The 27,492-nt window shown below is 36.8% G+C and overlaps 1 protein-coding gene across 1 annotated transcript in view; it reads left to right on the top strand.

Moving 5' to 3' along the window:
* WDR70 (WD repeat domain 70) overlaps positions 1–27,492 on the top strand; it is a 335,096-nt gene that overhangs the window by 126,022 nt on the left and 181,582 nt on the right. The window contains exon 9 of the mRNA XM_004387889.2: positions 1,296–1,372. Coding sequence (XP_004387946.1) covers positions 1,296–1,372 — 77 coding nt within the window. The remainder of the gene's footprint in view (positions 1–1,295; positions 1,373–27,492) is intronic.

The following is a 27,492-nucleotide window of genomic DNA, read 5'->3' on the forward strand; positions in this document are numbered from 1 at the left end:
AAAGTATATGAGTGGTTACATAGGTAGATATATATGCTATATGGGTGTGGGAAGGCATATGGGAGTGCATGCGCATGTGTATAAATGTATATTTGTGGGCATATGTATATACATGTTTGGATGTGCTGCATATATATTCATATAGTCAATAAAGCACATAGGGGGCACAGTTATGGATATTTCCTGGACATACCCAAACACCTTATGGGATTGATTTATTGGGTTTGAAGGCTTAGGACCATAGACTTGTGGGACAGCTCGGTCAATTGGGATAACTCAGTTCATAAAGATAATGTTCTACATCCTAGTTTGGTGAGTAGTGTCTGGGGTCTTAAAAGCTTGCGAGCGGCCATCTAAGATGCAACTATTGGTCTCTTCCTGTGTGGAGCAAAGGAGAGTGAAGGAGACGAAAGATACAAGGAAGAAATTAGTCCACAGGTCCAGTGGCCCATGGGAATCACAACTTCTTATAGCCTGAGGCTAGAAGAACTAGATGGTGCCCAGCTACGACTACCGACCGTTCTGACCAGGGCCATGATAGAAGGTCCCAGTTAGTATGAGAGAAAAACTTAGAACAAAGCTCAAATTTGTAAAAAAAAGACCAGACTTACTGGACTGATAGAGACTGGAGGAACCCCCAAGACTATCGCCCTAAGATACTCTTAACCTGGAACTAAATCCACTTCCAGAGGTCACCTTTCAGCCAAATAATAGATTGGCCTGTGAAATAAACAATAACACCCATGAGGGATGTGCTCCTTTAATAAACAATCAACTATATGAGACCAAACAGTCAACATTTACCCACAAGCAAAGATGAGAAGGCAAGGAGGGACAGGGAAACTGGATAGATTGAAATGGGGCAGGCAGGGTGGAAGTGGTGAGAGTGCTGACACATTACGGGGATTGTGGTTAAACCAATGCCACAGAGCAATTTGTGTATGAATTGTTGAGTGGGAATCTAATCTGCTATGTAATCTTTCACCTAAAACAGAATAAAATATTAAAAAAAGAAAAGAAGCTTGGCTTGGAGGAGAAACAGGAGGTGTAGTGAGTAAAGGGTAGGAAAACAGTTCTTGTTTTTAACGATCTTGCAGTCTAATAATGGAGATAAGATAGTGAAGAAGCACGCTATGAGGTAAAATTAGGATAACGTAGTATCAGTTTTTAATTAAAATAATGTGCTTTTTGAGGGACTAAGAAGTTTTACTTTTAAACATGATATGTCAGTTTCTGGTCAGTTTAAATTTTTTTTTAATCATTTTTTAAAATCTTTTTTTCTTTATTTTTTTAAGGGTCACACAGCAATGCTTCATACTGGCTCATGGCATCCCAAAATAAAGGGAGAATTTGTGACTTGCTCAAATGATGCGTGAGTATTGTTGATAATCCATTTAATACAATCATGTCTTTAAATATTTTCTTTAATAGTCTTGGCAGTAAAGTGGGAAACAGTATTAAGAATCCTGGTGTTTATATATTCTTGTTTGTAACTTTACTTTGATTTTAGATGGTAGTATAAGGTTTGATTAAATAAATACAGAAACTATGAAAATGAGAGTTGACATAAATTTCTGTAGAGTTTATAAGGGAATACTCTGGATCAGATTGATGTTATTAAGTGAACTAAAATTGCTTTGAAGTTGTGACTGTTAGTTTTTATAGTAAAGATTGATTTCAGTCTGAGTCTAATAGCTAACATAAGTTAACAAACAACCATTGGTTCAATTAGTGTTGTTTTGAAAATAGTAAACAAAAAAATTAATTAAATGATTATTAAGAAGACAATTTTTCATTTTTATCTGTTGGTCTAGGACCCAAGAATATTACAGGGAGTGATTGAGTTGCTTATTCCTGTATTATTATATTCTATGATTCATTTTTAGTGTTAAGAGTAGTTTACAGGAGTACATTATTTATGATAATATGGAGAAAATTAACATTAAAAACCTTATAAATTGAAAAATGTAGACAGTCTTATTTATGTTACACATTATTATATTTCATATAAAAAGAAGTTTGTGTTCTTAGGTTATTTTGTCTTTCATCATTTAGTTTTCTGATATTTATAAATTACCTTATTAACGTTCAGAATTACTGTTCAGAATTACTGTTCACATTCTTGGATATTTTATGTTTTCTGGAAGTAATCGTTAGACTAAAAGACAAAAGACATAAATTTACTTGCATAGAAGAATTAAAAAATTAACTTCATCTAAAAACACCTGATATTTGGCAATCTATACAAATAAGAATGTGACTGAAAGTAGAATAAATACAATTGATTAAAATTTCTGGTAGCGTTAATTCCTTTTTATCTTCTTATTAGCAGTATAACTATCTTTACAAGTACTTAAACTATGTAAACCTAAAGTTACATTCTTTACTTCAGCATCAAGAAATAAAATTTAGCAGATAATCTAAATTAATAGTATACCACCACCAAGTAAGGTTTATTCTAGGAATGCAAGGATATTTTACCATCAGGAAATTTTGAATGTAATTCATTAGTTAACAAATGAAAGGTAAAAATATCATATGATTTTTAACATACTGTAAATTGACATTAGATAAAATTTAATAGTCTTTCCCAATAAAAGTTCTAGGTAAAATAGGAATAAAAGGAAACTACCTAAAAACAGGAGTAAAAGGAAACTACCTAAACCTGATGAAAACTATTAATCAAAATCTAAACTAAATATAATATTAAATATTGGCGTATTTAAGCTATTTACATTTAAATAAGAAACTAGCTAGATATGCCTGCAACTATTATGCAGTAAGATAGGAAAATGAATAATTGATTTACTGCCTTAAGAGAAGAACAAACACATTATTAAAGCATAGGGGATCCAGCCTACTCTAATTAAAAACTTATGCTGAATAAAGCTGTTGGGAAAAACACTTTGTTCTCAGAACTATTTAAGGATCAGTCTGATTTTAGGTTCTGATAACTTGTTAACTCAATCTAACGTTTATGAACTCTACAATAGCTTTTCCCAAACTGACTTCCAGGATATATAAATTAGGTATAGTTTGAAGCAAGGCATTCCATGGTCAAATAAGTTTGAGAAACTTTGAATGCTATATTACCAGGCCGATGATGCATAATAACATTTAGAAGGTTTTGAAAAAGGTATAGGAAAACCCATTTAACTTTGTTAATCCTCCAAACACAGTTTAGATAAAGTTCTACAGGCATAACATCATTTTATTGGGTATAAAATATAGTTTATTCCATTCCTCAAAAGAGCAATTCTTTAGTTCCCTGCCTAAATTATTGTCTTATTAGTATATTGTACCTTTGTACAGTTTGTATAAGTTGAGCTTTCTTTGACCATAGTTCTGCATGAGGATCAGTGGAGTTTAATCATAGACCCCTGTTATACATATTCTTTACCATGTTTTAGAAAAATCTGCCCCTAATAAATTCAGATGGTTTGCAGTTTGATTGACTTTTTCTGGGCCTTTGATTTTTGGATAGTATTAGTTATGGGATAAGTGGTGGGAGATCAGCTGAGATACCTGATTCACTGAACAAATATAGCTCACTGTGTGCCATGTTCACCATGTGATCTAATCTCTGCCTTCATGGTGCTTACATTCCAGCAGAGGTGAGTGCTGGGAGAGAGACAAGGTATAGCTATACCAATAAGTAATATAGTTTTATATAATAAGTGTTAAGAATAAAATAAAATAAAATAAAATAAAGCAAAAAGATAGAGGATAGGAGAGAAGTGTCTGCTGTACGTAGTCAGGGAAAACCTTGGAGGAGGTAACCTTTAGTTGAGACCTAAATCATGCAAAGGAGGCAGCCACAGGGAAGAGAGCATTCCAGGCCAAAGCGACAGCATATTTAGAGACCTTGAAATAGGAATGCAGTATGGCATATTTGAGAATAGAAAGACCAGTGCAGTTGGCATTTCATAGGCTGGTGGGAAAGGTAAGAATGATAGGAAATGAGTTTGGAGAGGAAGGCAGGGACCAGATTATGTAAAGTGTTATAGGCTAAGATATAGACGGCTGGAATTTTAGTGTAATTACAAAGGTAAGCTATTGAAGAATACTAAATCTGTACCATAATATTAATCAAAATTCAAAGTCAATAGGGATAGACTCTTCACAGGGAATTAAAAATTTCTGGTGAGATAACCTTGGGATAATAGCTAGCAATGATTAACATTTACTGAGGGCTTACTATGTGCCAGCACTGTGCAACACACTTTAAATGTACTAAGCAACTTATCTAATGTTTTCCTTATAGCAATGAGATAGGTAGCTAGTAATGTTATTACGTATTTGAAATGAAGAAATTGGTTGTGACTTTTCCAAGGACACATGATTCTAAGTGACTATGACATTAGGGTAAAAATATTTTAATTTTATTATTGAACAAACTCTAGGTTAACAGGATAAACAGTGAAATTGGTGATACTTTACTGATTATACTTCCGTGAATTTGTCAAATGAATATTTTATCAGGTGTAACTATGAATTATAAATAAGTTTCAGGGAAAAAAAGAAAAACCATAGTATATTGGTTAGCTTCCTTTGTACTGGAAACCTACATGGATTATTAGGAATAATTAGCATATGATCAAGCATCATCAGAATTCTTACATCTAATCCTATGACGTTCATTCTAGGTTAAGAAATGTTCTGTGATTTAAGAATTAATTGCGTGAGGGCCTGTGGGCAAAATCTGCCTGATACTTCTCAGTGGATCTCATTTTCTCAGAGATTCACTCTGCTTTCATTGCTTTATCTCATGCTCTTCTATGTTGGTGGTCATGACAGAGATACACATTAACTGCACATCTTAAGAGTTCCCCTCCCCTTCGGAGATTTTGTTAAGGGTTACTTAGGATTTAAACTAGGATTATTTTAGCAGGTGCCTTCATGCTGATAATAGTAATATTCTCTTCTTCCCCTGCCTCCATTCACTGTATTTGCCTTTTTTTTCTCTTTTTTAACATTTAATCTCTCCCTCCTTGCCCTCATTTTGGCCAATTGGAAAATATGTATTTCTTTTTTGATTGTACTTTAGGTAAAGGTTTACAGAGCAAACTAGTTTCTCATTAAATAATACACATACTGTTTTGTGACATTGTTTGCCAAAGCCACGACATGTCAACACTCTTCACTTCTTGACCTTGAGTTCCCCATTACCAGCTTTCCTGTCTCCTCCTGCCGTCTCGTCCTTGCCCCTGAAAATATGTATTTTGAATAATATGACCATGGTGTAGAAGGCATCTGAATAAATATCATTCACCTTGACACCTTATGTCTTCGCAGTGTTACTCAAACGCTTAGTGCTGAATTCACGTGGTGAATGTTTGCCAGGCTATGGCTCTCAGCAGTGTAGGAGTAGAGGGGAGTTTGCCAAGGCCAGTACCAGCCTTCATGTAAGCAGCACCTATTCTGAATTAGTTTAGATGCAGTAGTTACTCTTGTTGCTAAGAATGATGAATCAAGTAGCATTTGTGAGCAACTCTTCCAGGGGAGACCAAGGTGACACTCACTCTTTTGTTCTGGCCTCTGTATGCCAAGTTAAATTATAGATTTCTCTTCTGAGTAGGAGTTGGAGATGCTAGTGCCTTAACTTTTTGATTTCAGGAAATTCAATATAAACACGAACCAGGGATCAGTCTGATTTAAGGATGAGATAAAAAGAGGAAGAGGGCAAGAAGACAATTAACCATTTTTTGTTTTACCCAAGTTTACCAGAATGAAAAATAGATAATGAGGCAAAGCTTACTGTATTATGCTTGGAAGTAAATGTTAATGCAAACCAGATGCTAATGAAGAAAAAAATGTGTGCATATCCAAGGGAAGTCAGTTTGACTTGTGAGTTTATATAATCTGACCAGGAGCCATTTAAAATTTGAATTTGTAGTAGTGTAGAGAGTGAGAGTACACGTGACACTAATGTAATCTAACTCCTTAGTACAGAATTTGTATTTAGCAAATTCCGACTCAGCACAGAGCTCTGCCTTTAGATACTGGCAAGTGAATCAGATGCTTCCATTATGCACCTTGAGGAATTTCCATTGCTTATTCAGGAATTTGTATCTCAGGGTTCATTCTGACTGTTATGGAGGCTTCTGACTCTATATGCACTTGATTGTCATAGTCACAATTTGGCTTATTGAGGAATTTTTTTTTTTTAATCTTATTCCATTTCTACTTTTCCTACTATTCCAGTTATACGCCTTGACTTTTATGTGTCTTTGCTGTGACATCTCAGGGAGAAGAGGGGGGATAAGAGGAACTTAAGACTAGGACACGTGTAAGGAAGGAGAGGCGGAAAAATCAGAGAAACTTAAGGCCTGCAGATGTGTACAAACATATGAATAGGAATGTGCCACATGATAGAATGTTCAGGGTCCCTTGCTTATTTAATGAGATTTCTTACCATTCTGCCCATTATCCCTTTAGCTAGTCTACCTTTTGCTGATATATACATTAGTCACTCATCCTTGTCCAACTTCTTCACAGTAAGGACAAAACTAGAGTATAGGAATGATATAAGGAGTCCAGAATTAGCCTCCTTCCCTAGATGACTTTTGCGTTCAGGTCCAAAGATTCTTACTTTTAGCAGTTACATTACATGGAAGGCTAATGTGGCTACCAATTTCTGTGTTGCTCTTAGAGATTTCAGTTGAAAAAGGTTTGTGACTTTTGATCTACTTGGTGTTTGATTATGAAAAATGAATACAGATAGTCCATGACTTACGACGTATTGGAGTTTTGACAAACTGCGCTCACGACTGTCTTTTTTTTTTTTGTACATTTTATTGTTAGTAATATGTACTACATACAGTGTTGCAGCACATGATTTGCTGATGTTATCAATCCCAGGTATTCACTCGCAGATGTTTATATGTAATTCCTCCAACCCCCAAAGACACATAAAGATCAAATTTATAAAGATACTGATAATAAAAGGCAATAATAATGAAAACTAAAAAAAAAGAGGTATACAAGTTACGTCAGAACCGATTTACAGCAGAGCCGTCAGAACGGAAACCTGTTGTAAGTGGGGGACTACTTGTAGTAGCAATTGTTAATCCTTTGTTTTCTTGACTGGTTTATGTTAAGATGTTGTACAAAAGTTTAGAATAATTCTGTTTTCTTTTTATCATTCAAGATTTAGACATAAACCTTTGTGAAGTACTGCTGATATTTATAACCGCAGATAGCTCACAGTTGATTGTAATCTAGAGCCTTAGGATAAAATATACTGAAATATTTAAAAGATTCAGGATCCAGAACAAATACACTTGTTGAGTGACAGAAAGGATGCTTGTGTATGTCTTCCTATATCTATGAATTTTCCTGCCTTCTCAAATTAAGAGTGTCAACTTTCTTCTAAATCTCAAAATCAAGATCTATCCTGCAGTGATATATCATCCATTTTTGACTTAAATCATTCTTTTATAACAGCTAAAATGGATCGTTTTGCCTGTCATTCACATAATTATTTTATGTATGTATATATTTTAATCAAAGACCAGTTTTTAGTCTAGGCTATAATGGTTTGGGTCAAGTCAGACTGCACATGAGGTATTAAAAACTCTCACTGGCGAGGGTGACAGGTAGGTAACATAAGTATATAGGACAGGGTGCCTATACTACTTGCTTGGGAAAATCAGGGAAAGCTTCGCACAGGAGTTTGAAATACATGTGTAGGTGAAAATTCCTTTTGTGGAAAGCAAGGAAGTGATGAGAGAGGAAACAGACTTATAGAAGAATATAGGGAAATATTAATTTAACCCTCAAAGATGTTACCATATAGAATATGCAGAATATGTAGTGAACCATAATTAGATGGTTTTACCTGTTAGTAAAAGACATAATTTCATATTTAGGTTTTATCTTATAGACTGTGAGATAAGTACTTGGAGACATTAAAATCTGGTGAGTTTAGTTTTCTTTTGAACAACTGAATGTCATTATGAAAGAAGAAAAAAGGTGAGAGGCTATTCTAAATTAAAGGAGTCTGAAGATTAATGGCAACCAAGTGTAATTTGTGAACCTTGATTTGATCTGATTTCCTTCCTAGAAAAATAGTAAGGAAAGAAGGCAAAAAGGAAGGTAGGAAGGTAGAAAGGAAGTAAGGGAGGAAGGAAGGAAAGAATAACTGAAAGTCAGCTATAAAGAGACATTTTGAGGGCAATTGGGGAAATTTGAATATTAGCTAACATGGCATATTGCAAAAGTGGCCCCAATTCTTCATCCTTACTGTATCCATGTACTTTGTAACATGACTTTGAAGCTCCTTCTATTAAGAAGTGAAATCTAATACCAGGTATGCAGGGATGGTTCAACATTATAAAAACAATCAGTGTAATCCATCACATAAATAAAACAAAAGACAAAAACCACATGATCCTGTCAATCGATGCAGAAAAGGCATTTGAAAAAGTCCAACACCCATTCATGATAAAAACTCTCAGCAAAATAGGAATAGAAGGGAAATTCCTCACCATAATTAAGGGCGTTTATACAAAGCCAACAGCCAACATCATCTAAATGGAGAGAGTCTGAAAGCATTCCCCTTGAGAACGGGAACCAGACAAGGATGCCGTTTATCACCATTCATATTCAACATTGTGCTGGAGGTCCTAGCCAGAGCAATTAGGCTACAAAAAGAAATAAAGTCATCCAGATAGGTAAGGAAGAAGTCAAAGTATCTCTATTTGCAGATGATATGATCTTATACACAGAAAATCCCAAGGAATCTACAAGAAAACTACTGGAAATAATAGAAGATTTCAACAAAGTTTCAGGATACAAGATAAGCATACAAAAATCAGTTGGTATTTCTCTACACCAACAAAGAGAACTTCGAAGAGGAAATCACCAAATCAATACCATTTACAATAGCCCCCAAGGAGATGAAATACTTAGGAATAAATCTAACCAGAGACATAAAAGACCTATACAAAGAAAACTACAAGATACTACCACAAGAAACCAAAAGAAACCTGCATAAGTGGAAAAACATACCTTGCTCATGGATAGGAAGACTCAACATTGTGAAAATGTCAGTTCTACCCAAAGCGATCTACCGATACAGTGCAATCCCCATCCAAATTTCAATGGCATTTTTTAATGAGATGGAGAAACAAATCACCATCTTTATATGGAAACAGAAGAGGCCCCGGATAAGTAAAGCATTACTCAAGAAGAAGAACAAAGTGGAAGGCCTCACATTACCTGATTTTAGAAACAATCAAAACAGCCTGGTGCTGGTACAACAACAGATACGTAGACCAGTGGAACAGAATTGAGAATCCAGACGTAAATTCATCCACCTATGAGCAGCTGATACTTGACAAAGGCCCAAAGTCCATTAACTGGGGAAAAGACAGCTTCTTTAACAAATGTTGCTGGCATAACTGGATATACATCAGCAAAAAAATGAAATAAGACCCCTACCTCACACCATGCACAAATACTAACTCAAAATGGATCAAAGACCTAAATATAAAATTGAAAATGATAAAGATCATGAAAGAAAAAAATAGGAACAACACTAGGAGTCCTAATACATGGCATAAACAGAATACAAACCATAAGTAACAATGCATAAACACCAGAAGAGAAACTGCATAACTGGGAGCTCCTAAAAATCAAACACTTGTGCTCATCAAAATACTTCACCAAAAGAGTCAAAAGACAACCTGCAGACTGGGAAAAAAATTTTGGCTACAACATATCCAATCAGCACCTAATCTCTAAAATCTGTAAGATACTGCAAAACCTCAACAACAAAAACACAAATAACCCAATTGAAAAATGGGCAAAGGATATGAACAGGCACTTCACCAAAGTAGACATTCAGGTGGCTAACAAATACATGAAGAAATGCTCATGATCATTAGCCATTAGAGAAATGCAAATCAAAACTACAGTGAGATACCATCTCACCCCAACAAGGCTAGCATTAATCTAAAAAACACAAAATAATAAAGGTTAGAGAGATTGTGGAGAGATTGGAGCACTTATAGACTGCTGGTGGGAATGTAAAATGGTTCAACCACTTTGGAAATCGATTTGGCACTTCCTTAAAAAGCTAGAAATAGAAGTATCATATGATCCAGCAATCCCACTCCTTGGAATATATCCTAGAGAAATAAGAGCTGTCACATGAATAGATATATACACACCCATGTTCATTGCAGCACTGTTCACGATAGCAAAAATGGAAACAACCTAGGTGCCATCAACGGACGAATGAAAAAGCAAATTATGGTATATTCACACAATGGAGTACTACGCAGTGATGAAGAACAGTGGTGAATCTGCAAAACATCTCCTAACGTGGATGAATCTGGAAGGCATTATGCTGAGTGAAGTTAGTCAGAAAAGGACAAATATTGTATGACACCACTATTATAAGAACTTAAGAAAAGGTTTAAACACAGAAGAAAACATTCTTTGATGGTTACGAGGGCAGGGAGAGAGGGAGAGGGGCATTCACTAACTAGATAGTAGATAAGAATTATCTTAGATGAAGGGAAGGGCAACACACAATATAGGGGAAGTCAGCACAACTGGGCTAAACCAAAGCTAAGAAGTTTCCTGAATACAGCCAAACACTCTGAGGGACAGAGTAGCAGGGGCAGGCATCTGGGGACCATGCTTTCAGGGGACATCTAGATCAATTGGCATAACTAAGCTTATTAAGAAAATGTTCTGCATCCTACTTTGGTGAGTGGCATCTGGGGTCTGAAAAGCTAGTGAGCAGCCATCTAAGATACATCAGTTGGTCCCAACCCACCTGGAGTAAAGGGAGTGAAGAACACCAAAGACACAAGGAAAATATTAGCCTCAGAGACAGAAAGGGCCACATAAACCAGAGACTCCATCAGCCTGAGACCAGAAGAACTAGATGGTGCCCAGCTACCACGAATGACTGCCCTGACATTGAACACAACAGAGAGTCCCTGATGGAGCAGGAGAAAGGTGGGCTGCAGAACTCAAATTGTAGTAAGAAGACCAGACTTAATGGTCTGACTGAGACTGGAGAAACCCCGGAATGCATGGCCCCTGGATTCTGTATCAGTCCAGAACTAAAACAGTTCCCGAGGGCAACTCTTCAGACAAAGATTAGACTGGACTATGGGACATAAGATAATACTCGTGAAGAGAGTGCTTCTTAGCTCAAGTAGATACATGAGACTAAATGGGCAGCTCCTGTCCGGAGGTGAGATGAGAAGGCAAAAAGGGACAGCGTTGAATGGACACGAGAAATGTGGGGTGTCACATTATAGGGAGAGCAGCTAGGGTCACATAGCAATGTGGGTATAAATTTTTGTATGAGAAACTGACTTAAACTGTAAACTTTCACTTAAAGCACAACTTAAAAAAATTAAAAAGAAGTGGAGTCTGTTTCGTCGCTCCATGAATCTGGGCTGGCCAATAAAATGTGACAAAATGATAGTGCACCAGTTCTGAGCATAGGCCTCTTACAAGTTCTTAGGTGCTTCTATCCTGTCTTGGAACTCTGCCATTGCCATGTGGTCAAACCCTGGCACTCTGCTGTAGGAGGAAAAATCTGGTAGAGAAGAGCTCAGCTGTCCCAGTTAAGGCCATCCTAGACCAGCCTTATAGTCAGCCAGCTCCCATACTTGTGAGAGAGCCCAGCCTACATCAGCAGAATTGACCACAGGCACATGAGTTAGCCCAGCTAAGACAGAACCACCCAGCTGACCTGTAGATGCTAAGCAATATGAGTTGTTTTAAGCCATTGAATTTTGGGGGTAGTTTGTTACGCGTCAGTGTACTGATTCAGATGATATTATTGAATCATGTTATCTAGAATCATGGTTATATAGAAGAATGTCTGTTTTTTAGGAGATACGTATCACCTGATGAGTGTAGGAGTGAGGTATCTTGAGGTTTGCAACTTACTTTCAAATGGTGTAGCAAAAATAAAGTGTGCGTGTGTGTATACATATACATATGGGGAGAGAGAAAAGAGAGAGATTGAGAACCCAAATATGGCAAAAATCAAGTAAAGGATTTATGGGTGTTCATTGTACTACTATTTTAACTTATTTGTAGCTTTGAAGGAGCCCTGGTGGCGCAGTGGTTAAGAGCTCTGCTGCTAACTGAAAGGTTGGCAGTTTGAATCTACCAGCTGCTCCTTGGAAACCCTATGGGGCAGTTCTACTCTGTCCTATAGGGCCACTACAAGTCAGAATCAACTTGACTGTGGGTTTTGGTCGCTTTGAAGTTTTTCAAAATAACAAGTTAGTGGGAGGAATCTTAATATTGGTTTATTTGGATATCGTTGCCCCTCCCCCTTCTTTTCTCTAAAAGTTGAATATAAGATAGAAGAAAATAGGATCATGAAGATTATAGTTAGTTGCATTCCTCTTTTAATCAAGTTTTTTTTAAGATTTTGTTTTTCAGTGTATTTTAAGTTCCTCCACATCAGTGCCTGCTTAGACTGTGAAAGGTGATGGACTCTCTGCACTGGATTATACATAGCAGGATTTCTAAGTGTGTTCCTTGGAATGCTAGTACCTGTAGGATATTCATGGAGAAAGCGTCCCATCCTCCTCCTCTTGGAGAGTCACTATGCAGGAGAGTTAGTACATTAATGATCTTGAGAAATTTATTAAAAAAAGAAACCAGTATATTGCGGACAAATTGATACAACTCCCTCTCTACCCTAGCCAATAACACTTGTGATACTCTGAGTGTAATGTTCCCAGGAATATACTTAGGAAAATAAAGATTGCCACTAGTAAATGCTTTTAATGGTGGAACTCAGTAAATTAAAAATGATTTTTTTATTTGGTTGCAGTTTATAAAGATGAATTACACAATTAAAATTTTTGTCATGGCATAATGGAAAGAGTATTTGTTGTTACAACTAGAGGAACTTGGGTTTGAATTCATCCTCTACAACTAGCCATGACTTTGAGCAAGTAATTTCCCACACTGTCTTTGAGTTTTGGATTCTGTAGAAACGATAGTACTTGATTTACAAGATTGTAATATGAATTAAATGTGTAAGGCCTTGCAAGTAGTTGGTGTTCATGCATAAGATTTGCCATGAATTTATTTTGGACTGGGTTAAAGGCAGTGCTTAGTTTTTCAATCTTCAGTTTTTCTTAGAATTTCTCTCACATCTTGATGAGTATCTCCTATTTGAAAATGTGTGGTGGACATGCTCTATCTCCCAGGTTTTTCTGGGAGGCAGCTAGACAGGTTTCACTTGATTTTTGTAATCAATAACATATGTAAATATAATTATACAAGTCTCCAGGGAATGATGATTCATATAAATGGATCCCAGAAAAGTAAACTTTTGTGTAACTGCAAGTTTTTTCCCCTTAGGTTAAGTATTTTGGGGGAAAACTTAAAAAACATGCATGTTTCCTATATTATTTGTAAATGTTTTGAATATAATTTAACATCTTTATAATTTAAAAATTTTGATGTTGTTGTATAATATGGTTCAGAAAGTCGTGGTATAGGCAAGCCTTTTTACAACTTTTCGCGTTCTTGACTGCTGTTTTTCTTTGTTGGTTTTCTCTTTCTGTTAATTGTTATTTCTTGCTGCTGTTAATATGTCATTCTATAGAAGAGAACCTCACTCCATTTTTGTGCTTCTGGTAAACTATGCACTGTGGTGGGAGGATGGAGGAATCCAAGATTTTTAGAATTGATGCAGAAGAAGGAATAAGCAGTTAGTATAGTGTATGATTTTTTTTTTTTTTTTTAACGTGGATTTTTGCCATCTTCTTTGGCTGCCAGGAGGCTTTTGCTTGTTTACTTCCTGATTCTGGACAGCGTTTTGTACTGTCCAGGCTGCCAAATAAGTGAGGTGGTGTTATATTCATAATGGTTCTCTTTCACTGATGTCCTCATCTTAGCAACAGAAAATATACTGTTTAGATCATGTTTCTGCAATATCTGATATAGCTTATATCTAATTTAATTCTTTTACCTAATTTTATTCTAATTATTATTTAACATTATCTTATAGTTTTTCCATTTGAATAGCTACCAGCATTTAAAGAAATTAATAGCTTTGATTTTATTTTTATTGTGTGGGTAATTAAAATATATTTATGCATTTTAAAAATATTTGTTAGTAGTAGTTTTATATGAAATAAGTAACTGACTTCGGGGAAATATTAATTAGTATTTAGCAATAGAGCTTTTTTATCTTGAATATTTTCCCATTCAAACTCAGACACTTATTAAATATCCTTTTTCTCATGAGTTCTGGCAGTAATGAGAATCTGCTCTCAAATTACTGCTGTAATTAAGATGTGTGTATTTTGGTATTAGTTTGATTTAGCTCCTGTTGACATACTTATTCTGTAAGCTTGAATGTAAGAAAGATGCAGATCTTTTAAAAATTTTATCAGAAATTCATTTGGATATATAAGTTCCCTCTCAAAATAGTTTGCTTTTACTCAGCTCAATTTTATTTTTATCATATTGAGAATCACACAGTAGGTAAAAAGCCTGTAAGATTAAAAATAATGACCCATTGTAGAGCTATCAGGGCGTATTCTTTAAAGGCTAGGTTTAGAACTTATAATTAGGGTTTATGGTTGTGGTTGCCCCCTAAATATCACCTTCAGGCTTATGTGTGAGCATCACAATTTTAAGTCTCTGCCTTTAATTCAGCTATAGAATCCTTAAAGGTACTGTCTGGATTAGTTTGTTAATTTTTATGTGGGTTAATTTGTCACATAGACAACTAAGTTTGAGTTTTTGTTTGTAATCTCTTGTATTTTAAATGGAGAAATGTCAATATTCTCTGTTTCTATCGTGAAACAAAATCTTTGGAACTCAAGATCCTGGAAAAGTATCGCTTAGTTGGAGAATGAAGTTGACTGAAAAGGGTATAGGATTTGGAACTCTAGAATTTGTTTCCCTAAGGGATTGGTAAGGGCATAAAATAGAGCTTTATCTGATGAATCATTTTGAAGTGTTTTGAAAACAATACATCAAAAACAGTCTGGAGATTCATTAACCATATTTTGGTTTTATGGTGATTTGATGTAATTGGATACTGGTCTAAAGTAGTAAATGCACTAGAGAGAGGAAGAGGAAGATGATTTTCATGTTTGAGTTTAGAGATGAATTGTATACCATTGTGTTTACTGGTGATTTAATCTGGCCCACTAGTAAACCTAATACATAATATCTTAAGTGTAACATAATTTTACAATTATTAATGAAACAAGTACAAAATTATTACTGTTATCTTTATCCTGTGGAGCCCTGGTGGTGCAGTGGTTAAGAGCTTGGCTGCTAACCAAAAAGTTTGAATCCACCAGCCACAGCTTGGAAACCCTATGGGGCAGTTCTACTCTGTACTGTAGGGTTGCTGTGAGTTGGAATTGACTCGATGGCAATGGGTTTTGGGTTTATATCCAGTAACTCAAAATAAACTAACAAAATATTACTGAAGGAGTTGAATTTACTGACAAGCAAGAGTTATTTATAATTGAGCCTGTTAATTTTATGTACATGGTTGCTCCTGTTAATAAATAGTTATTGGTTGAATATATATATATAATCCCAAAACCAATCCCATTGCCATCAAGTTGATTCTGACTCATAGCGATATATACTTCAGCTCATATCTCTAGGAATTATAAAAAATTCATGTCATATTAACCTTGATGTAAATTTTATGTAATTTTTACACAAAATGCTGCTCACGTGTACTATATTGGTATATGTAACAAGGGAAAGATGTTCACAATTTCAAAAATGTTGGAGGAAAGTGTGACAAAGTCCAAGTTTGTTATGTTTTACCATATTTGCACACAGTTGTTAGTGACTTTTTTTGGCTATGGGAACATCGATGTTGAACAATAATTCCTATGTAGGGGTTATCAACTGCAGAGGATGCTATTTAGTCAGTATTTTATTTTGAAACCCATATGAAAAAGCATCATTAATATCATCATTAATATGCCTCTAAGTGATTTGATAGTTAAAATATTTGTTTATTCATTTCTGTATTTGTTTTTAAAGAAGAATGTGGAAGTCTCTAAAGAGTTGAAGGGTATACTTGTTTACTGGTATAACTAAGTTAACAGAGACTTTGCTGGAGAGTAGTTTGAATTTCTTTTGGGAATTTCTAGGTCAGGCAGGATAGCATCAATACAGCCAGTCCACACCATGCACAACTAAGTGGATCTGTATGTATGACTAATTCGCCAGTACTTTTGTGGTGTGTGGTGATCCTGCTGGCCATTTATGGAGTAGTATTATATGAAGAAGAATGTTGTTCTGTGAAAATTCGTGAATTGAACTTAGTTGCAAAGAAAGGAGAAAAGGTATTTCTGTACTGTGGACTTGCAATATTGAAACTTGTAGTTGAAATAAAAATGTTTCTTCCTTTTGACTCTGACTTTTTTGCATACACTTGTATATAATAAATAATTTTTCTTTTTAAATTATCCTTTTCATTTCTTTCCTAAGTTTCTGTGACTGCATGGCAAATTTATATGTGTACTACTTCTGAATCCCTTCATTTCTATTATGCCTTATAAACCTGTTGAATCCATTCCCAATTGAAAAAAAATTGTCACCCCATCTTTTCACTTTCATATTGACAGAGATGATAAAGTTAAGGTGGCAAGTTCACAGGCACTTTGCAAGGAAGTGTGAGCAATGTGTTGCCCTCTTCCATTGCCTCTTTCTAAATCTTTTAAGTTTACATGACTTGGTAAAACTATTTCCGTCCTATAAACTATGCTTCCTTCTGTTAACACTTCTAGAATTTGTCTTGATGAAAATCCTAGCTTTTGTTATAGCAATTTAAAAAGTTCTCCAAGTAGAAAATAGTTTATTCTTCCCTTGACAACACTTTTCTGTTACTGTAATAATAAAAGCAGGTAGGCTATGAAATAGAAAGATCTCATAGATTATTAATTACAGGCTTCCCTTTGATACATGTTTCCTTAATGGGTTGGAATCTGGTAATTACAGTAAAACAAATTTTATTTTTAGAAAGCTGTATGAACCCATCAGCAACACACTTAGCACAGACTTGTTTAATGACGTCTCATGTGGTTGTTTAAGCCCTACAACATCAGTCAACAGCTGTGTCTTCATGGAGGGAGTAAGGCTCACTGATGATAGTTTTTCCAACAAAAAAATTGGTTACATAGATTTCTAACACTGTGTAATAACTGAAGAGGTAGGCCACTTCTTATTTATAACTGCATAGTGGTTAGCATTCTTAATCTTAACCCTGGCAATTTTACTTATATGTTCCAAACAGGCTGAAGATTATAATTCTTTTTCATAATCCATTACATAAAAAATATGAAAAATACATCTTTTGTAAATACACAACTTTAAACTTTCTTAATTCTTCATTCTGTTTTTGTAAAACCATTTTGTCAGTCATCTAGCAAACATTTATTGACTACCTACTATGTGCCTGGCCTCAGCTAGACATTGTGAATAGAGTGAAATGGTTCTTGTTCTTGTGGAATTTATAATCTGGTGGAGGGACAGACATTTAAATGCACTTATGAATAATTAAGTAAATAAAAGTGTGTAAAGTGCTGTAAAGGAGCCATATCTGAGGAAGACCTAAGGCTATCTAGAGGGTCAGTCAAAGCTTCTCTGAGAAAGTGATGTATAAACTGACATGGAAGAAATGAATAGTTATTAGTAGGCAGAGAGAGGTGGATGCCATCCCAGACAGAAGAAACAGCACATAAAAAGGCATGCTATAGGAATTGAGAGAAATCCAGCATTACTAAATCAGAGAGAGCAAGGTGGAGAGCAGCATGAGATGACTTTGCTGAAGTAGGCAGGGGCCAGATCATGCAGGGCCTTACAGGCCATGTGGAACACATTTGGATTTTATTTCAAGGGCAACTACAAGAGGGTAAAGGATTTTAAGCAGGAGAGTGGCACAGTCAGATTTATAGTTTAAAAAAATTACTCTAGCATCTTTAAAAGAATAAACTGGATGGGTGGAGTGGGGGCATTTGTAGCCATATTCTAAGAACTTTGTAATGAATGGCTTTGATACCGTTATGTCAGTGGTTCTTTTTTCTGCCTGGAGAGTTTTCACATGTGATACATACTCCCATCATTAATACTGCTCATCACTTGCAGTGAATCTGAGCTCTATCCATGTGCTGCCCACCCCATAAGTGCAAAATCATTGACCTGGTCCAAGTCTTACCTAGTTTTACTGATGGGAGAACTGGGGTTGAGAGAAGTGACTTACCCAAGGTCACACAGATAGTTAGTCCATGGCAGAGCACTTCAACTCATAGCTGAGAAAGTCTTCTGGAGCCCTTTTCACATCATTTCTCTTAGATTTAGGAAATTAGTATCATCAATTAGAATGTATGGGTTGGACACTGGATAACCTAAAATATATGTAACAAATTCTCTAATGTAAAAACATTATGTGGGAGGTAATGCTGTATGAAAAAATGGTTGTGACAGCAGTTCTCAAAGTGTGATCCGCAGACCCTTAAAGGTGCCTGAGATCCTTTCAGCTGGTCCTCAACATAAAACTATTTTCATAACAATACGAAGACATAATTTGCCTTTTTCTACTGTGTTAACGTTTGTACTGATGACACAAAAGCAATGGTGGGTAAAACTCCCGGCGTCTTGACCTGAATCATAGCAATGGTATCAGACTGAACTAGTAGCCATTGTATTCTTCACTGCCACATGCTTATAGTAACAAAACAAAACAACAACAGCAAACAAATAAAACAAAAACAAAACCAATTTTACTTAAGAATGTCCTTGATGAGGCAGTAAAAATTCATTTTATTAAGTCAGCGCTGGAATATGTCTTTTTACTATTCTGTATGATGAAATGGGAAGGACAGATAAAGCACTTCTGCTGCATGCTGAAGTGTGATGCTTGTCTGGAAGAAAAGCACTTGTGTGATTGATTGAGTTGACAGCTAACTGCCTTTTTCATGGACCATCATTTTTATTTGAAAAACCTATTGACAGACTATGGTTTTTCAGACTGAATATTTGGCAGACATTTTCTCAAAAAATGAATGGAGTGAGCTGTCACTTTAAGGAAAACAATTGACAGGAGTTGTATCCAATGATAAAATTTCAGCTTTCAAACCAAAACTTAGAATTTTGAAATTTATATTCACCCCTGTGAGCTTGATAACTTCTCAAGATCCAAGGGCTTTTCTGATGACATTGGTGATCATATTAATGAATATGATTTTTTGATACTGTTGATGTTATGAAGTGTGTCAACATTTTGACAATTTGCATAACCTAGTGACCAATATTTTCAAATGACCAATACATGTTGTTACGAAGTCGTGCACAGAGATCCATTCTAACTAAAGGATAATCCTGTAGATTTTAATGTAGCAGAGTACTTAAAGTGTATTGATATGATTTCAGATTCCACACTGCAAACTACCACTTGTTGAGTTTTGGTATACTATTAAAGAAGAATAGCCACAAGTACCTGAAAGGGCTATTAAAATAGTTCTCCTTCTTCCAACTACATATCTGTTTTAGGCTGTTTTTTTTTGTCATGTACTTTAACCAAAACAACCTATAGCAGCCGAATTGTAGGTTTGTTGCAAGCTTTAAATATGATAATATACGGAAAGCACAGTACTTAGCACGTAGTAGGTGCTGAATACAAGTTTACTTCCATTTATTTATTTATTTTTTCCTTCAACCAAATGTGTTTAAAATATAAAAGGCCAAGTTTGCTGGTGCCTGCTCCCTGTTAGAGCTTAGGCAACATACTTGCCCTTCCTAGACCAATGTCTTTATCTATAAAAAGAGACTTAATTAAATTCTGGCCTTTCAAGAAATACATCTTATCAATGTGAAGAAGAGCTCTAAAACTACAAAGTAGTAAACCGGTGCTAAATAGACTTTGATTAGGAAGGAGTGAGAGCAGTGAGTAGTGTAAAAGTGGTTACCAAGAGAACTACCTACTGTGGGAAAGTGGGAAGAAAGGGCAAAAAAAGTGTCCTACAGAAGTGAAACAGATGATGTAGATTTGAATTTGGAGGATCTTTTCTCCACTGGCCAGAGCTACAAAATTCTCCTCAGTTAAGTTAGGCAAATATTTATTTTACATCTCTTGTTGTAGGACGGGCCCCACACTTGGCCCCATACTTTTGAGCTGAGTGCACAGACATGAGTATAGTGTGACCCTTCTCTCCAGGGTGTTTCCCAGTTTCTTGGAATCATTGGGCACTGGTAACCCTATGTTTTACAGCAACGAGCAGGGGTGGCTCATTCTAGCTTGTTACTTTAGAGGAACATGAAGCCCTGCTTGCCAAGAGATGCTGATCTTATAACGCAAGAGCAGAATTTCTCTGTATGCATTACGTAGTGCAAACAGTTAATGCTCGGTTGCTAACTGAAAGATTGGAGGTTCAAGTCCACCCAGAGGTGCTTGGAAGAAAGGTATGGCGATCTACTTCCAAAAAGTCAGCCACTGCAAACCCTACGGAGTATAATTCTACTCTGACACGTGAAGTTGCCATGAGTTGGAATCGGTATCTGGGTACAAAAAGTATTGCTGCTAGAGTTCCAGTTCATACATGCATGGGTTTATTCCACACAAAACGTGTTTAAACATGTCTCTGCAATCAGTGGATGGCTGCAGACAAGTTCTTTGAGTAATACACTTGTCTTAGTCTCACTAGGGTGCCTTAAAAAAAAAAAAAAGGATACTTTCTGTGCCGTGGAAAAAACAATTTTGAGGTCAGGGTTAATATCAAATTTTTAACAAAACTCAAATGGACGTCTTCCCAATCACTGAAGCTTTGGAACAAGTTTATGGGAATGCTGTCCTACATAAAACAACAGTTTTTAGATGGATCAAGCGTTTTAAGGAAGGTCAGGAAGACCTCAAAGATGAGCTAAGAGAGGGAAGACTGCTCAGAAGGTTATGGTGACTGTTTTTTGGGATTCCAAAGGGGCAATCTTGATAGATTTTCTTGAAGGATACAGGATGATCATGAGGTCTTATTATGAAGAAGTTTTCAGACAATTGAAAATTGCATTGGTGAGAAAAAGGCCAGGAAAGTTGTACCGAGGAGTCTTTTTCCATCACAACAATGCACCTGCTCATTCTTCAAGGGTAGTAAGTGCTGTCCTATGAGATTTCCATTGGGAAACCTTACCTCATTCACTCTACAACCCTGATCTTGCTCCTTCAGCTTTCTTTTTGTTCCCAAAACTCAAAGAACATTTTAAAGGAACACAATTTCAGTCCCTCGAGGGTACCAAAACTGACATTTTGACGTGGTGTGAATCAAACAGCGCAGCATTCTTCGAGGAAGGATTAGAGGGGTGGAAGGAAGCACCACCTTCAGAAGTGTGTAGACCTAGATGGAGGATATGTTGAGAAACAATAGCTTCACATTTTCATGTTTTTGTTTGATAAAGGTTTCTATGATTTTGTAGCGATACTTTCTACTTAACCCTTGTATTACTATGTAAAAGTCACTCCTTTTTTTGAGTATAGGGCATAGTCACAAATTCAGCTTTCTATATTTTCTCCAAGCTTTGAAACCATTCCATATTTCTTTCAGTTACATGACAATGCAATGTAATGGTTCTGAGCATGGACTGTCTGATCTTTGGCAAGTTATTTGATGTCTCTGTGCCTCTGTTTTGTTTTCTGTAAAATGAGGTTGTGTGAGCATTAAATGAATTTATATGCCTAAAAAGTGCTTAAAACGTGTCTGTCGCATAGTAAACCAAACTCATTGCCATCTAGTCTATTCCAACTCATAGCAACCCTATAGACAGAGTAGAACTGCCCCATAGGGTTTTCAAGGCTATAATCTTCATGGAAGCAGACTGCCACACCTTTCTCCCACGGAGTGGCTGGTGGATTCGAACCGCTGACCTTTTGGTTAGCAGACGAGCACTTAACCACTGTGCAACCAGGGTTCCTTTGTCACATAGTAGCACTCTATAAAAGTTAGTTGCTGTTATTATTGTAGAAAGGCTTACAACACTTTTAAAGGGATCATGGACCGATTGATTTAACAACACCCTTTTACAGCAGAGGCAGTCGATTAATTTAGTTAATTTGTTGCATACTTTTCATTTGTTATAAGAATGCTAATTTTGCCATTGGTTTAATGTCATACTCCCTTAATTTATACCTCAGATTGTTCCCATGTGGCCAACCTCACCAAAGACAGCTACTAAATCATATATCTGTTTAAGAGTTTCTGTGGAAAATTGTGAGCCTGACTCTGTCAGGTCTTGGCCTGTGAAGAACTGGCTGGTTTTATAGACTGACTTAATCTTGGTGATAGTTTGTATACGTCCTGGCCCACTGTGTTATAGAGAGCTAAATGAGCACAATACGTCAAACTCTGTGATGTTGCTTGGGTAATCAGGGGAGGCTTCACAGACGAATTAACATTTGAGTTTGGGACTGAAGGATGGATAGAGGTCTTCCAGGAAAGTAGCTAAAGGAAAATAATTCAAGGCACTAGTAAGATTTCATACTAAACTCTGAAGCCTAGAAGTCTTAAAATGGTCATAGTAAGGCAAGAACAAGCAGAAGCAGTGAATATCAAAAACTCTAAGCTGTCACTCTGTAGGATATGAGTTACTGATTTTTGTAGAATTTACTGGAAGAAAATAAAGGTTAAGTATGTGGTTTAAATACATGTGAGAGAAGTACTTGTTTGCATTTCATTAAATTATGTTTTTATGTAGCCAACCATCTCTTATAGTGCACAGTTAGCTACATTTTTTTATGATGAATTTTGGTGAAATATTCTCTTGTTTGTAGGATTGGATTTTGTACCTTGCCACTTCTAATTGTCTGGGTCTTAGTTCCCATTAATATTGTTGTTGTTGTTAGGTGCAGTCAGTTCAGTTCCGACTGATAGCAACCCTATGTACAACAGAACAAAATACTGCCTGGTCCTGCGCCATCCTCACAGTCGTTGTTATGCTTGAGTCCATTGTTACAGCCACTGTGTTAGTCCATCTTGTTGAGTGTCCTCCTCTTTTTCGCTGACCCTCTCCTTTACCAAGCATGATGTCCTTCTCCAGGGACTGACCCCTCCTGTAACATGTCCAAAGTATGTGAGATGTAGTCTAGCCTTGCTTCTAAGGAGCATTCTGGTTGTATTTCTTCCAAGGCAGATTTGTTCATTATTTTGGCAGTCCATGGTATATTCAATAATCTTTACCAACGCCACGATTCAGAGGCATCAGTTCTTCTTCAGTCTTCCTTATTCATCATCCAGCTTTCACATGGCATATGAGACAGTTGAAAACACCATGGCTTGAGTCAGGCGCACCTTAGTCTTCTAGGTGGCATCTTTGTTTTTTAACACTTGAAAGAGGTCCTTTGCAGCAGATTTGCCCAATGCAATGTGTCTTTTGATTTCTTGACTGCTGCTTCCATCGTTGTTGATTGTGAATCCAAGTAAAACGAAGTCCTTGACAACTTCAGTCTTTTCTCCATTTATCATGATGTTGCTTATTGGTCCAGTTGTGAGGATTTTTGTTTTCTTTATGTTGAGGTGTAATCCATACTGAAGGCTGTGGTCTTTGATCTTCATCAGTAAGTGCTTCAAGTCCTCTTCACTTTCAGCAAGCAAGGTTGTGTCATCTGCATAATGTAGGTTGTTAATGAGTCTTCCTCCAATCCTGATGCCCCATTCTTCTTCATATAGTTCAGTTTCTCAGATTATTTGCTCAGGATACAGATTGAATAGGTATGGTGAAAGGATACAACCCTGATGCACTCCTTTCCTAACTTGAAACCACACAGTATCCCCTTGTTCTGTTCGAACAACTGCCTCTTGATCTATGTATAGGTTCCTCAAGAACACAGTTAAGTGTTCTGGAATCGCCATTCTTTGCAATGTTATTCATATTTTGTTATGATCCACACAGTCAAATGCCTTTGCATAGTCAATAAAACACAGGTAAATATCTTTCTGGTATTCTCTGCTTTCAGCCAGGATCCATCTGACATCAGCTATGATATTACCAGTTAAACGTCCTCTTCTGAATCTGGATTGAATTTCTGGCAGTTCTCTGTTGACGTACTGCTACAGCTGTTTTTGAATGATCTTCAGCAAAATTTTACTTGCATGTGATATTAATGATATTGTTTGATATTTTCTGCAACTGATTGGATCATCTTTTTTGGGAATAGGCATAAATATAGATCTCTTCCAGTTGGTTGGCCAGGTGGCTTGTCTTCCAAATTTCTTGGCATAGACGAGTGAGCACTTCCAGCGCTGCATCTGTTTGTTGAAACATCTCGGTTGATATTCTGTCAATTCCCGGAGCCTTGTTTTTTGTCAGTGACTTCAGTGCAGCTTGAACTTCTTCCTTCAGTACCATTGGTTCCTGATCATATGCTACCTCCTGAAATGGTGTCGACCAGTTCTTTTTAGTATATTGACTCTGTGTATTCCTTCCATCTTCTTTTGATGCTTCCTGCGTTGTTTAATATTTTCCCTGTAGAAACAGTATTGCAACTCAAGGCTTGAATTTTTTCTTCAGTTCTTTCAGCTTGAGAAATGCTGAGTGTGTTCTTCCTTTTTGGTTTTCTATCTCTAAGTCTTTGCACATGTCATTATAATACTTTACTGTGTCTTCTTGAGCTGCCCTTTGAAACCTTCTGTTCAGCTCTTTTACTTCATCATTTCTTCCTTTTGCTTTAGCTACTCGACATTCAAGAGCAAGTTTCAGAGTCTCTTCTAACATTCATTTTGGTCTTTTCTTTCTTTACTGTCTTTTTAATGACCTCTTGCTTTCTTCATATCTGACGTCCTTGATGTCATTCCACACTCATCTGGTCTTTGGTCATTAGTGTTCAACGTGTCAAATCTATTCTTGAGATGGTCTCCAGATTCAGGTAGGATATACTCAAGGTGCCATTAATAGGCACCACTTAATGGTAGCTGCTAGAATTGCAGGCAATAAGTGCATTGGAAAAATTTACAGGGCATTACAGGGAAGATCCACCCTGGTTCACAGAATAATTAATATACTATAGTGATCCGAGTCATTTTTTTTGTATAAATTTCATACACTTATCATAGTAATTATTAAACAACTTGTATCTTACCCCACTTGCAGTACACAACATTCTAATAATATGAACATGATTAGAGATAAGTTCTCAAATACTTAGGTTGACAAACTAATTTCACAAAGTTTTGAAGCTATAAGTTCATGTTATTTTTTAGTGCACTTTGTATTTCCTTGTTTAAATTTTTAAAAATATATGTTTTGAAATTATAAACTTATATAACATTGCAAAAAACTTGGTCAGTTCAGATGGGAAAATCCTCAACCATCTGTATTGAGGATTAATATACTCTAATTTTATATATATGAATTATAAAATTAATATAATATGCTTTAATATAATAACTACCAGTATTTTAGTACCTTAAGGAGCCCTAGTGTGGCAGCAGTTATACACTTGGTTACTAACTCAGAGGTTGGTGATTCGAACCCACCCAGCACCTCTGCTGGAGAAAGACCTGGCGATCGGCTCCCATAAAGATTAAAAACCCAAAAACCAAACCTACTGCCATTGAGTCGATTCCAGCTCATCGTGACCCTGTAGGACAGAGTAGAACTGCCCCGTAGGTTCTCCAGGGAGCAGGTGGTGGTTTCAAACTGCCAACGTTTTGGTTATCAGCCGAGCTGTTAACCACTGCACCACCAGGGCTCCCCCGTAAAGATTAAAAAAAAAAAAAAAACTTTTCATTCATTTTTTTTTTTTGTTAAATCATTTCCCTGTTTTTATTTAAAAATCATAGGGTTGTACTTCTGTATAAAGTTTGTACATCTAGCAATGTAAAATACTGACAAAACAAAAATGAAGTAAACTGAGAATCTGTTTGACTTTTCATTCATTTTGTATTTTAGTCAGGTGTTAATATCACGTCTAATGCCTGTTAATATCCCTGTAACAGACAGATGTCCTGGGAATGTGGGAAATTACATTGGCAATTAGTAGAAAATAGGGAAGTGTGGACTGGTCAACCTTGGAGAGCAGGAATAATGGAGCCCATTTCCAGGTGATGGTAACTAAATTTGAGAGTCAAATTCAACTCCTTTGTATGTATTCAAACTTAAGAATGCCATGTGTCAATTACTGGTACAGTAAAACTCTCCCATAACAGTATAAGAGGGACCCTAAATATTGCCTAAAATCTAAAATGTAGGGTGACCTTAAAACATAGGGTCATGTTATTGTAAGTTTGATTACCATTTTTTTCCCACAAATAACACACCCACATAAATAATGTGCACTAATGTGTGCACACACACACAACACATAGAAATAATGAAATTATATTAAAAAGTTCTGGCATAGTGTGCCCGTACATATACCACGCATGTCTGGTGACATTTCCAGAAGTGAATTTCGACCTCATTCATCCTCTTTCAGTAGTCTGAAAAGGTTGCTTTTGATTTTATTTGTATAATAAAGGTATAAGCCATGGTCAAGAAGTCATGAATCGAGTTTAGTAATACACTGGTAATCAGAAAATAAACAGTCAAAACTGCGTATGCTCTGGGGAAGTTCGTGGTGGGCCTGAGAGCGGTGGAGTTCCTTGTAGCCAATCAGAGCCCCGGTATGTCGCACCAGAGATGGGAGGAAGGTTGGGTGGAGGGCCGTGTGCGGGGCTGCCACAGCCCAAGCACAGGCTGGTCCTTTGGTGGGCGGGGACCATTGCTAGTGCATACTCATGTCCTTTGGTGTGGCCCCACCTGAAGCCAGGTGGCAGGACGGTGCAGGTGCGGGCATGCACTTGCCCAGCACCCCTGGAGCCACTGGATGGCCAGTCAGACCTGTCTCATACCAGCCAGGGACACACGACACCTCTGTGCCCACAGCTTTCACACCTATCCTGCAGTGTCCATGCGGGCGGGAGAGTCAAAGGGCCTGAGTGTGGATGGTGAGGCAGAAAGCACGTGACTGTGGTGTGCTAGTAAACAATCATTTATTTTATAAGGATCAGCACAAAACTGGTTCCTATGAGGCAGAGGTTAAAGATGTTCCAAATGTCCAACTTTTCACAGCTGGTATACCACTCCATCATCCCTAACATCAACTACTTCCTCTCCCCTCAGCACTATCCCACCTGTCTTTGGGTTCCCTAATTTGCTGCAACATCTCACAGAACTCAGGAACTGTATAAAGGAAATGGCTCATGCAGTTGTGGAGGTTGGGAAGGCCCTAATTCGTGAATCAGGTGTAGGCTTCTCACCTGGCCCTCAGTCTCTGTCTAAAGGCACTCAGCTTTCTTGCTCCGTGGTCTTGGAAGCCCCCTGCACCATCTCCTGCAGGTCTCTCCTGCCAGTCTCACCTTCCTTGGTGGTGGCGGGCTCTTCTCCTTGCTCTGGAATTGGCTTTCTTTTAAGGCGAAACTGACCAATCCTCTTGGTGGGCCACAGTTATTTGCACAGCCCCACCCACTCACCTGGATGGGAGTT

Source organism: Trichechus manatus, unplaced genomic scaffold (genome assembly GCF_000243295.1).
Source record: "Trichechus manatus latirostris isolate Lorelei unplaced genomic scaffold, TriManLat1.0 scaffold00197, whole genome shotgun sequence".
Lineage (NCBI taxonomy): Eukaryota > Metazoa > Chordata > Mammalia > Sirenia > Trichechidae > Trichechus > Trichechus manatus.